A 13,223-nucleotide genomic window follows, 5' to 3' on the forward strand; every position below is an offset into this window, starting at 1 on the left:
GCGAGAAGTCGTAGATGCTCGTTTGACCCTGCAGCTGCCACAGCTAGTACAGTCAGGCCAACCCTGATCCGAAAATATAAACGGTAAACAATCATATCTTTCAGTTGTGTAATTTGTGAAATCTTAAGTGTATTGTCCTCTCAAAGGGAGGCTTCTGTGTGTTCGTGTCGGATTTATCAGCGTTATATTTTTCACGATGAAACTCTTGACCCCCCTCCTTTTGTCCGGGCTTGTCGTGGCGGTGGCAGCCCAAGACACGCTTGAGCATTCCAACGAATCAGCCGAAAATGTTGTTCCTTCTGTCGGCTCAGGGGGCGTAGAGGACAGCGCTGACGATCGAGAGCTCGGGAAAAAAAGCGGTGGCTATCTTCCCGTCCTGCCAGTGAAGAAGGCACCAGCACCCAAAGTGACTTATTTGCCCGCTATGAAGAAGCAACCTCAGCCAGTTGTTTACGCCTCTTCCAAAAAGGGTGGCTACCTCCCGCGCAAGCTCCAAGACATGGAGACATTTGACACCGATGTCATTCCAATTGATGAGAAATTGGAGAACGTTGAGCCTGAGAAGGCGGCAGATGAAGAGTCCGCCGATGATCGTGAACTCGGAGGCAAAAAGAGAGGCAATAACTATATCCCCGTGAAGATGCCAGCGCCGAAGAAGGTTATCGCTGCTCCCAAGAAGGTGGCCGTTCCAGTCTACTCTGGCAAGAAAGGTTACTGGAACGGAGGCTACTACCGCCGCCTCAGCGACGAGCCGGCTACAGAAGGAGATCTCGTCGAGGAATTGGAGATCGTTGAGCCTGAGAAGGCGGCAGATGAAGAGTCCGCCGATGATCGTGAACTCGGAGGCAAAAAGAGAGGCAATAACTATATCCCCGTGAAGATGCCAGCGCCGAAGAAGGTTATCGCTGCTCCCAAGAAGGTGGCCGTTCCAGTCTACTCTGGCAAGAAAGGTTACTGGAACGGAGGCTACTACCGCCGCCTCAGCGACGAGCCGGCTACAGAAGGAGATCTCGTCGAGGAATTGGAGATCGTTGAGCCTGAGAAGGCGGCAGATGAAGAGTCCGCCGATGATCGTGAACTCGGAGGCAAAAAGAGAGGCAATAACTATATCCCCGTGAAGATGCCAGCGCCGAAGAAGGTTATCGCTGCCCCCAAGAAGGTGGCCGTTCCAGTCTACTCTGGCAAGAAAGGTTACTGGAACGGAGGCTACTACCGCCGCCTCAGCGACGAGCCGGCTACAGAAGGAGATCTCGTCGAGGAATTAGAGATCGCTGAGCCCGAGGAGGCGACAGATGAAGAGTCCGCCGACGATCGTGAACTCGGCAAGAGCTTGTACGGTGGCTACAGCTACTTGCCATCCAGCAAAAAGACCGTACAGCCAACATACAAAACTAAGAGAGTCGTTCAACGTCCGAAGAAAGTTGTCGAGTCTGCGCCTAAGAAACTCGTTCGTTCTGAGCCCAAGAAGACTGTACGCACAGTCTCGAAGAAAACTGTGAATCCGACCCCGAAAAAGGTTATCAGGTCTGCACCGAAGAAGTCCGTCAGTTATCCGATGATTCAGACGCAGACAAAGAAGGGCATGCACCACGCTCCTCAGTATACCTCGAAGAAGGGATCGTACTAAGCATCCAAAGGAGAGAATCGTACGTTTCCATTCTTTACGGTAGCTGCAAATTAAGGTGGCTTTGTTGACCGCAAATATGGTGAAGTCAAAAATCTATCGGTGTTGTCCTGATTTCCGGTTGCTTTTCGGTTCGAACATGTCAACTTCGTTTTATATCGCTTAAGTGTTTCTGCACTTCTTCAAAGACCCGCCATAGATCGCGGTGAGTGTTCAATAACCCACCCGTCTTTTATGAGGTCGTGACCTCTGTGACGACATGCTGATACAAAAGCTGCAGGACACAGTTCAAACACTTGCCTGTAAGTATATGAATGCATAGAACAGATTACACATGACTGATACCGAAACGACATATGATGCTCGTACCTTTATCGGCAGTTATGGTGAGGAGCCTGAGTCTGATGCCGTCAGTGAAGATCTGTTGATGACGTTGCCGCATATGTTTTGACCCTGAGGACGCGGAACCGAGCCATGAACGAGCCTCGCTAATCATCTTCATCTAAATACGACCGGAAGGCTATATGTCGGCAAAAGCTGAGATCTTTATTTCGTACTCTGTTGGAAGAGATTGTGTATGACGTTTGGGACTTGGTGTTCACGAAACAAGTCTTTGGAGCCGCGTGCTCTGTCGAAGAGAATTTGTGCCCTTTTCCGTTCATTTGGCCCTGCCTGTTTGGTCAGTCGTACCAGACAGAATCATTGGAGTCGTCGGGGGATTGCCAGTGTGGACATGTGATGCAAAAAATTGGCTCGCCAGGAACTTACAGAAGATCGGAGAATTGTGTTTAGTTCTTCTTTTACGACGTCGGAAACATGTACAAGAGGGCCATCGTCTTGAAATAACGACTGAGGTACAGAATACAAAGGTTACAAATAAATCATTCACCTTCTTCGATTGAGACGAAAAGCTTTTTCCTAACCAGTGAGCTGCCCAGGGAACTGTGAAACAGGTTATCACCTGGAATAAATGGAGGAGAACTGTGAAACAGGTTATCACCTGGAATAAATGGAGGAGCGCTCCGCAGTTTCTCCGTTCGTCTTCAAACTGCGTTATTCTCTTGTTCTGTATGCAAATAAATTATGCGTGCGGCCACATCACCGCTTGGTTCATAATATAATTATACACACACCGACTCTGTCGGGGCTTCGGCTGGCGAAAGCGATGGCTCTTATCCTAAATGATTATGGCTTACTTTTTCAGCGTCGCAGAGGCTTGCCTCAGCATTTTGTAGATCATGAGTAAGCTTCATCACGAACAAACACAAGCAACCTGTGAATCAGAGGCGACGATGGGTTGCGCAGCAAGGGCATCCTGTCCGGCTCGTGCACTTGGCTTTCTGTTGCCAAACCACTCCGACTGTTTCAGTCCGCGTTTAGGTAATGAATGGCTGCCTACCTCTGAACATGCGGCAACAAAAGCCGTCGTATCCAAATTTATCCCTTTCAGTTCGCGGGAGAGAAGAAAATTTTCCAGTGTCTGTGGCCACATTTCGTGTAGCAGGGGTGTGCTTAAAGTTGAATTGAAGCAGATGTCGCGCCCGCACGTCGACCTTCGATTTAATGGTGAAATAATAACTGCGACACAACAAAAACACGAAGAGATTGTCCTTGTGATCGGCAAATAATCAGTTTTGGTGGCACTTTCAGTTTACCAGGGGCATTCGACCCTGCAGTTGTCCTCTCTACGGTCTACTACAAGTCTTGCATCTCTGTCTGATGCTGAGCCAGTCTTTCAATGAGGAAACCATAACAGACACAAATCGTCAAACGGTCTCCAATTGTTGAGGTTCGGTAGCAGGGTCGGTCTGGCCTGGAGGTGAATCAAGCAGGAGAGCAGCTAAAATCCTACAACGCCGAGGAGTGTGGATGGACACTCCCTCGAAGCAACCACAGTCACGTTTGTGATACCGCACATCACGAAGTAGGGCGCTGAGTCCACAAAACGTCAGAGTCGCTGACGAAGAGATTCGGCAGACGCGCCGGGACGCATGGGGAGCAAAGAATAACTGGACAAAGAGGGACCGATAGCGTAGGAAGGTACCGGGTTTCAGTACCTAGGTGCGTCCCACGTTCACAGACGGTTACCTGGATATGATTAGTTTTTGTTCTTTTTTTGCAAGGCAACCGGGCCTGCGTGCCTCCAGGCCCTCAGCATAACCATGTCATAGCCGCCTGAGGCACGCTGACGAGAGGACAAACGTTGTCTTTTCCCGGCACCCGGCATTTTATGGTCAAGTGACCTGGTATACTCCATGAAGATATGCCTCTATCAGGAAGGCGCCATAAAAAAAGTCAGTAACCGGTAAGTCTGAGGATAACAAAGCTTGACGCTCTCGCCCCAATCGATCGCCAGCAGCACTGCCAACCACACTTTTACGGAGGAACGGCAGTTCGGACTGACGCTCGCCCCTCAGAGAAGGTGAGTACAGATCCCAGTACGACTGTTCACCGACAAAGTATGAGGGCCTACGTATGTCGTGAGGGACTAATAGAATGCCTGACTGTTCCCCCCTGAGCGACAGCCGAATTTATGGATGGTGTCGTCCCTTGGGGATGACCCGAAGCTGGAACTCTCGATTGTGCTTGCATGCGGCTGGGCCTTGCCCTCTAGAAAACTGTCACCAGTGATCTTCGGCCTGTCCGCATGGGGGAGCACACGCCGCACATCACTCGCCGAGATATCGTTTCGGGCATGTTGCTAGCTTATCCGCATTCGCTGATACCACCGCACTGTCTAGCAAGCTTGAAGAGGTTCTTGTGCGTTATTTGCAGTGCCGACTTTCCCTCGAAACCTCCCGGAGAATTCCACCTGGTGAACCGCAGCCCTGCGTCCGCTGTATTTGTGTCTTGTCGGGAGGTTCAGCTGCTTGCGGCCTCGTCCAGCTGCAGGACGCGTGGCTCCGATGATGACGCAATCGATACAGGTGAAAGCGCTTCTGTATCGATGACGTTTTTCCACCTCCAGCAAACCTGTTTTCTTCATGCCAGATTCATTTGCTTTTCTTACCAAGCTTTCTGGTTGGGATGTTTCGATTCGTATCCGTTATTATTCGTGGCGACAGACACCCTCAGTGGCTAGCCATCAAGTCCCACTGACGATAACGAAGCCTGGTCGGATGCCGACCTGTGGTTCCAGACAGCTGGATTCGTTCTGTGGAGCTCTTGTACTATACTTCTAACCTTCAAGAGTTACAGGGAATAGAACGGCTGGTCAACGCCGCAGTTCACTTTTTTGCCGCCACGCGCAGGCCTTCTCACAACTACGAGGCGACTCATCGCACCCGAAAACGCGAACGGTGACTCCACCACCGATATATATTTTTCCGTGGGCAGCATAATTTTTGCCTGCCCCGCTGAGTGGTATCTTTCTTTCTCGGGTGCCTTCATTCGCTGTCTGGGAGAATCTTGGGGCAACTGGTCGAGGGGTCCAATGCTGTGAAGTTCGGCTCCTGTTTCCGGTACACCCGTTACGCAAATGCCTACCTCCGGGTTAGAGAACGCGGTCACGATTTGCCCTCAAGTGGTTTCGAGCGCGCGTTTCTTCTCTCGGGCACAGGTGTTTCCCTTTTATGCGTGCGGTTAACCCTTTCACAAGTGCCAAGGGGCTCAGCGGGAACCCGGACTTGCACTTCCGGTCCTCGGATTCGCCGTCCGAGCGTCCTGCTGCAATCCGTCCACACGTGTCTTCTTTTGCATTTCTACCAGGGCAGTTTCGAGACGAGACGGGTGTCCAGGGAAGTGAGAACAATGATCTCACAGGTGCATCCGTCTCCCGTCTTTCCCGTTCAGGGGCATGAGGAAAGCGTGTGCGTTTTTGCCAGGGCGCCCAGACAAACGCCTGTGCCGAGCACTGGACCGAGCCGCATATGCCACACGACTGTCCGTCGCGAGTTTTGTTCGACCCTCTCTCGACACGTGCCGCCACGCCTGGAAGCTACTGTCTTTCAAACTCAACAGCAGTCTAGCTGGCAACCCTGCCGGCCTGCCGATCTGCCGCAGGCTGGCCTGAGGCCGCCGTCAGGACACAGCGACAGCCAGACAGGCAGCAGTGGCGACGGGTCCGCAGCAACGGTGTCGAAAGGCCACAGGCAGGTAGCACTCTTTCCGATCGGCTCCAACGCGTCGCGCACCGTTTCAGGACCGGGAGATGAACACGTTGCGCCCGGCAGAGTCGGCCCAAGCCGGGGCATTGCACAGCCGCGACCGGCCCTCAGTGAACTCTGCAGATTCAACGGAACGGGCAGCTCCAGCGACAGGCCTGGTCCCGTGGAGCCCGCGAGTATGTCGGAGCACACCCCAGCTCACGGGCACTCTTATTTTCCCGCTGGTCTCAATCTTAGACGTGACTCCACGACTGCTGGAAATCCTAGGTCTCTCTCCAAGAGTGTCCACTCCACAAGTCATGCGGAGTTCACAGAATACTTTGGGGACCCTGGCTCCTGTGGAAGGACTGCTCCCTACTGTCCAGCATATCTCAAGACGACCAGGAGCAACGGCTGCGATCATTCTTCGGTGGAACGCGCGGAGTTCCGGCTGTCGAGCGCAAGCGCCACTAGCCTCAGCTCTCCTCTGAGCCAGCAGGTGAGCGGTCGCTCCCGTACGGCGTCACCTCTGGAGGGTTCCGGTTTGTTCTTCTCATCTTGTCCCGCTAGCGCCGGCGCGCGCCGCTTCCAGAAGAACGAGACAGCAAGCAGGTATGTCAGGGGCCGCTGGCGTTCACCTGGCGCTTCCATCTGCCATCCGATACCCAGCTGTGGCGGCGCAGAGGACGAAGCCGTGCACCTAAACCTGGAAAGGAGAACGCCTTTCGACGGTGGACAGCTGGCCGTCGACCGACGTCCTCGACATAGCGGGACAAACCGTTTTGCGACGGCAATTCAAAGGCATATTGAACGGATGTCGAGGGGGCGAGCACCGGCAACCAGGAATTCCTCGGAGCAAGGACTGCCTCAAGCGCAAACCAATGCAGCCGACAGCAAAAGCTCTGCAGGGAGAACCCTGGGAGGCGGAGGAGCAGGAAAGCTCGCCACTGGCGCCGTGCTGCGTTCACGCTTTTTCTCACGAAATGGTTCAAGAGGCACACCAAGGGGACCAGAGGAGGCCTCGATTGGCGACTTCGAAGAAGTTCTCAATTCGCTCGTGCCAACCTGGTCAGCTGCGGAGGACGAAAAGGTGCAGAAGCCAAAGCGATCCGCTGCCCGCGCGGGGAACAGCCCTCACTTTCCTGCTGACGATCGATCGAGTGGACTGCGCGAACGCCAAATTTTTACTGCTAATGACCGCACGTTCATGGCCGGTGAGTTGTCTGTTCGACCGCGCAGCCGCCGGTCTGGTTCGCAGGTCGTCAAATCTTGCCAGTCCAATGTTACAAGTGGTTCGTCCGAAGCGCCCAACATGTCAAGTGGAAGGAGACAATCGCCACCACGCGACGGAGGATCGCCTGTGACTATCACCGGGCTACGAGAAGCGACACCGCCGCCGAAATGTCGAGAACGGCAGTCCGAAGGCACGAGTCGATCTCCCAGCGTCAGCGGGAACCCCAGAGACAGAAGCGCTAGCCGTTGCCCGAACCGTGCAGGAGAGAACCTGCTTCACACCAAAACACAACTCCACGACAAGATACCGGCCCAGACCAGAAAGGTAAGCCTCCACGAGTCGTCCTCTAACAGAAAGTCAGACACTCACCACCGAACTCAGGGGGATGCCTTTGGAGAACTATGGGGAAGCATCCACTCTTCAGGCTGTGCGCGGAATGTGGCTGCAGTTAATCTGCTATCGTCACTGTTCTCTCAAGCTCGGTACACGTGCACGCGAATGCATTCACAAAACGGGAAAAGTTTGAGCGGACACCGTTTCGTTTGTTGCCACAGATTGTGAAGCAGGGATATGGGTTAGGTATGGAGGATGACCAGAAGCTGCCACTTGACGGCTCTCCCGTCACAACCCCTCGAGTGCCGGATTTCGTTGCCGACAGGGCAGGAGAGATATCGTCCATCCTGGTCGAAGGACGACTCTGCGAACTGCGCTAATTTTTGGGTTTGCATGCCTGTACAGACACTCGAAAAACGTGTTTCTTCCTGAATCAATGGATCTGCCTTCAGGTTGTCGCTCGAACAGCGTCCGTTTCTCGCGTCTACGAGAAAGATAGGTCTGCCGATCCTCCTGTGCTGCATCGGCCTCGATCGGTCTGTCGAGTTTCTCGGTCCCCAATCAACGGCAGGCGCGCTGCCAACATGAGCCCCACAGAGGCAGTCTTCGCTCGTCAAGCGCGCTCGATGTCCAACTTCTCAGCACGCGACAGACGAAACGAAGTTCGTTGCGAGAGCAGATCGCGAGGTGTCCAAGCAGGTCTTGAGTCTGCAGTCCTGCGGCGGCCGTTTGGCGCGTTGAGCAATCCCGGCGGACTTCTCACCGGCACTCAACTTTCTCTAGAACGTGACAACGTGAAGCCACGCAGTCTCTTCTTACATGGAACAAAGGGTTACAGCCGTAATTCCATAGGGGGACGTCCTCGGAAAGCCCAGATGCGAGAAGTGGAAGAGCCGGACAAAGCGCCGAGGGAAGCCTCGCCACCAGCCTCTGGGTATCGTTCCGGACAGAGCGTTGACAGAGAAAACGCAAAGTCTTCCTGCTGTCGGAGGGCTCTATCAGGCAGCTCTAAAGGTATAGACAAGGGAGAGAAAAGAAAAGATCCTCCCAAGCTGCCACATTTCAGGTCCGGCAGCCATAGCTGCTCAAGCACAGGCGCCCGCCACAGCAAAGGGGAACCTCGAGTCGAACGACCCGTCATGAAGGCGTCCAGAGAGAGATCGTGTTCGCGGCAGCGTCTCGCCGAAGAGTTGGCGGAGGGGACTCCACATGCTTCGAAACAGGAAGAGGTCGCCGGGGCTCTTCAGCTTCTCCCTGAAGTCCTGCCAAGCAGCCGGCGGAAACGAACAGGTGGGAGTGACTCAAAAGATGTGGATTATAGCACAGTCTCTTGTTGCAGCTTCGACGCGGAAGATGAGAATGAGAAGGGACAGTCTGGCACGGCTCAAAAGGCGACAGCATCTAGTCGGTGCTCGATATCTGCCTCGACAGAATGGGATCCGGACGGGTCTTCCGAATGCATGTCAGAGGACGAGGGCACCAGTTCCTCTGAACTGACAAAGGAGGGCTCGCTGGAAAGTGACAGCGGGTTGGACAACTGCCCTCACTCGACTCAAACAAGCGTGGACGAGCGCTCGCATGCAGTGGTTCCGCATGCCGAGAGAGCGGAGACCTTTCTTAACAACCTCGCAAACCTGCGCAGCATATTAAGGGAAACCGACCCAACTGCTCGGAGGGCGAAGGTTGACAAGATGCATGCGCAGCTGATTGGCCAACGCGACAAATCTGAACTGCACGCTGGTCTCAGTGTGGAAATGAATTCGGACGTCAGAAGAGACAAGGCCAATCCGAGGGCCTTGCACGGCCTCGGAGACACTGCAGCGGATGATGCCAAAAGTACTCAGGAGAGACCGGGCGCCACGGGCTCCGGGTTCGCCTCGGAAGCAAGGCTCTCATCTCGAATCAAACTTGCTCAGCTAAAGGCAGACTTGAGGCTGCATGTAGATTCTCTACTCGCTAAAGTGCAACTCGACAGACCTCTCAGGGACGCTTTAAGAGCTGGTCTCTCTGAAGGGGCTGCGGTACTAGAGCCGACGGTGCTAGCACGAAGAGACTCGCACGTCAGTCCCTGCTTGCGAGGAAAGGAAGAAGAATTGCTCGAGGACGTTCCCGTCTCGACGAGCGAGCCAATCGCTCACATGCATTCCAGCAGTAACGGCCACGGTCTCGACCTTAGCTTTATGCATTCTCGGCCTGGATATCACAGCGAACTCGAGCCTCTGCCTGCGGGCCGATTCGCTCTCGATACCATTTTGGAAGACGAGGAAGGTAACGGCACACCAGGGTGCCGTCTTTGCGACGCCCAGAACCCTCTAAATCCATAGGATACGAAACGTATATACCGGAAGAAGACACAAGCAAATGCAGCATGGGGGGAAGCACTGTTCTTTTAAAGAGCACCGAGGATCGAGATAGCTATCTCCCGACTCTGCTTTACTTTGGCATGATGGATATCTACGTGGAAAGGCAATGTCGTTCTGCGGTCAGATTCCCAGGGGGAATTCCCTGCAGTGTAGAAGTGCTAGTTGCAAATTTTCCTTTGTATGTAGCAGATCAGTCGCTTCAGCCCTGACCAGCGTTTTGTCGCACTGCTCCACTAGAGGACTTCGCAGAAACTTGTTAATCGGAAACATCCGATGAGCTTTTCAATCAATGGTGCACACGTATCCTGATCAACTGAACCCCCCTTTCCATTTTGGCAGCTGTTTCCCACCGGAAATTTATGGAGTCGACAGGACATGTAGACCTCTTGGCCGTTTTCATAAAACGTAGTTGTAAATAGACACCAATCAAGGACCCACTGAGCGTTTCCCTTGCCTTGCGGATAGGCGAATTACCGCTGCTGCTTCTTTGCAAATCTGTGGCGTGAATGTGTCTTCTAGGCTCCCTATCCGGCAACCAAGATGTGAAAGACACGGCAGAGGATCACGCGCTTGTAATTGCAACCTGCGTGTCGTCCTGAGGAGACCTTCACCGTATTGTAAATCAGCTCGGCTGTTTGGTGAGTTGGGGTGGTGACTGGGTGATTCTGTTGACTACCCATTGGTATGTCTGAAAGACAAGACGGAACTAGGATCCCTGCTTTTTTTATCGTAGGTCTAACTGAGACAGTTTCAGGGATGCTATCACTGTTTTGTGTGAGGCAGCTCACGATCATTTATATGTACGCCGACACAGGCATGCGTGTGCATGAGATTTGATGGATGAAAAAGGTGGGCACTGCGTCTCCCAACATCGGAGAAGCTGTGAAATCTGCCGGAAACGCAGTATACAGTGTTACGGGTCGAGAGTTTCGCGCTACAGTGCATGACCCTCAGTCGAAAAGAGGGTTCCTGGCGACACACAACCAAATGCCAGGGCTGTCCTGCAGGAATGTAGCGTCTTTCAGACGCTTGTCCTGCATGTGTTTCGCAACAGAAAATATACACACGCGTTTTTTGTGCTAATTGAACGGTTTTTGAAACGATTTTGCGATTCGATGCGATGGCACAAAGAGCGCTTGTGTGCATCGCTGGGGAACTGCTGTTAAGGTGAACATCTGCGTTGCGTCACAAGGGCCTATCTGAAAACAATAAGACACTCCAACAGTTTCCTTGTTGCCAACTTGTCCTTCTCTATACATCGCACTGGGTCATGTGGAGACACTTGGAAGCGAAGTACGGGACGACGCCTAGGCACAGAGCTCCGCTTTTTCGAGTTAGCCACTCTTTCACAAGCCTTGGAAGTAGTGGTAGACGCGAGTCTTCTCTGCTGCAATGCCTTGATTTGTTGATTGAATGCCTAAACAGAAACATCCCCCTGAAGAATCAGGTCCAGTTTGCACATTGTTTTTCCCCCGTCCAAATTGTTTCCCTAGGAGGCGTGTATATACGTATATATGCGGATGCGTGTGTACATCTTGGACATGTGCATATGAAGCTCCGTAGAGAAAGCCGTACCCTGGAAGCCCCTGTACGTGCTTTGGTTCGTGGTTAGGAACTTCTGCTTTTTTCCAAACCTGCAGAGGGCAGACCGGATCACATAAGAACGATGCCCGAGGTGACGGTGTAGCACTCACAAGCCGTTCGTGGAATGGCTGCCGCTCGTTTTTTGCGTTACCTGATTTGCGAATAATTTGGTGGAGGCGGAACGAACTCGCCTGTTTTCAGCCTGCTTCTCTGGTACGAAAAAGACAACAAGAGGCACGACCACTGCGTACAACAAAGCAGCCGAATACTTGGGCTAGTCCGCCGTACCTGCGCCGCCGGCACGCATTCGTACATATTTTTGATTACGTGCGTTTGCCAAAGCGGTGCAGCGGGTAGTTACGGGGAGAAGCGATTTGCGATAAAATTGTGGAAACTGCAAGGACAAGCATGTGTGGTTTCTCCTCAAACGTCGGTTAATTTTTTGCTCATGCGACCTGCTTTGTAAGCCTCACTTGAGCGTTTGGCTTGTAGGGACTCAGCGGCTTCCTCGGATCACCACATGAGGTCGGCTGTCTTGGTTGATAATTGTCTTGGTACTCGCTGCCGGGTCCATAAACAGTAAAAGACAGCAAAACATGTGCGTTTCGAGTGTGTCTCTCGGCAGGTCGCATAACCGAGTTTCATTATCACGCGGCGAAGTAGCATTGTAATGCCCCAACAGATTTCCCCGGCCTACGAGTGTCACTCCAATCAACCGCATGACGCGTTTCCATGAGAAGACTCCAGAAACTTGCCAAGTGTCTTCGGGCACCAGGCACTGTGGAATCTTTCCTGTGGTAGCATTTTAAAACGGCATGTTCGCAAAACGGTAAAGACCAGTTCTGTGGGTGAGTGACCTTGATGCACCTATCCTCACCTTTTCGTAAGAAGGCGAACTTTGGGGTCGTCCAATGCAGGCGCATCATGAGGCACTGAAAAGCAGAAAAAAAGAAAGCACGGGCACTGAAGAAACAAAGCATGAAGGTATCACCCTGTCCTCTTGTTTCGCAAACACATGAAAGTCGATCATGTCCTTGTAGTTAGCCTCTAGTAGGCTTTTTTAGGTTAAGGGGGGCTAGCAGTTTCGTGGGCTTGTGGACGTGGTGCACGGGTTAGCCAGCAAATGTGTTAACTGAGAAAACTACAACAGCTTCTCTTTGTGTAGAAATTTTGGGCGTTCAAGGCAAAATGAGACTCATATGAAGACAGTACGGAAACAGATATACCAAGGGCCGGTGGTCGACCTAAACGTGTGCGTGGCCACATGATGAGGCAGCTAGCGTTTCAACTGAGACCGGGCGAGACCTATTTTTCATATTAAAGCCAGTATATGCATGGATACACGGATATAGATATACGGCTCTAAGTTCCATGTATTCATGCAGACAGTATGTGTATACTTACGTATAAGTGTATTATGCACAAATACTGACATTTTTGTTCAGATACTGTCCCTACCAGGATACACGAATGCATCATGCATCCTCCAACCTGGCTGAATGCCTAACATCAGGACAAAGAGGGAAATAACCTCTCGTTATACTGCCACAAACTGGAGATCATGCGGCTTACCGGCCAACAGTGTGCCTGACCGACAGATGATCTGTAAAAGCAAGAGAGCACAGTACTAATCGTGGCAACAACTTTACTTGTGGATACCTAGGAGTGTAACTGCATGAGAAAGGAAGAGTTCTGCTTCTTGCTTTCTAACGTCGCGCTTGGACCTCGGATTGGGTTTTACACCATAAGATTTTGCGCAGTTGCGAGCTTTTGTGCATCTCGTGCGAGCTCAGGAAGTGCAGTCCTCGCCGTCCACACATTTCCTCTACTTTCCTGAAAAAGGGTATTTACGAAAGACTGCGATTTGTGTTTCGGACCTTCCGTGCGGAGTGAACTGTAGTTGTGCTCAGGTCCAGCGGCTTGAGCGTCCTTGTGACAGGCGTCTCCTTGTGGGGCCAAACACCCTCCATCGCACATTGGAAAACTCGGCTACCACGTAG

The 13,223-nt window shown here is 52.4% G+C and overlaps 3 protein-coding genes across 3 annotated transcripts; all 3 read left to right on the forward strand.

The window, feature by feature from the left end:
* Positions 1-196: 196 nt before the first annotated feature.
* On the forward strand, positions 197-1,627 carry NCLIV_009740 (conserved hypothetical protein; the record flags this gene model as incomplete). The annotated part of the gene is made up of 1 exon (XM_003880489.1): positions 197-1,627. The coding sequence occupies one exon, from the start codon at positions 197-199 to the stop codon at positions 1,625-1,627; it is 1,431 nt and encodes a 476-aa protein (XP_003880538.1).
* A 3,747-nt stretch (positions 1,628-5,374) lies between these two features.
* On the forward strand, positions 5,375-7,504 carry NCLIV_009750 (conserved hypothetical protein; the record flags this gene model as incomplete). The annotated part of the gene is made up of 1 exon (XM_003880490.1): positions 5,375-7,504. The coding sequence occupies one exon, from the start codon at positions 5,375-5,377 to the stop codon at positions 7,502-7,504; it is 2,130 nt and encodes a 709-aa protein (XP_003880539.1).
* A 647-nt stretch (positions 7,505-8,151) lies between these two features.
* NCLIV_009760 (conserved hypothetical protein) lies at positions 8,152-10,238 on the forward strand (the record flags this gene model as incomplete). The annotated part of the gene is made up of 2 exons (XM_003880491.1): positions 8,152-9,544; positions 10,159-10,238. 2 exons carry the CDS (start codon positions 8,152-8,154, stop codon positions 10,236-10,238), a joined length of 1,473 nt encoding a protein of 490 aa, XP_003880540.1.
* Positions 10,239-13,223: the final 2,985 nt, after the last annotated feature.

The sequence above is a fragment of the Neospora caninum genome, chromosome IV, assembly GCF_000208865.1.
Source record: "Neospora caninum Liverpool complete genome, chromosome IV".
Classification (NCBI taxonomy): domain Eukaryota; phylum Apicomplexa; class Conoidasida; order Eucoccidiorida; family Sarcocystidae; genus Neospora; species Neospora caninum.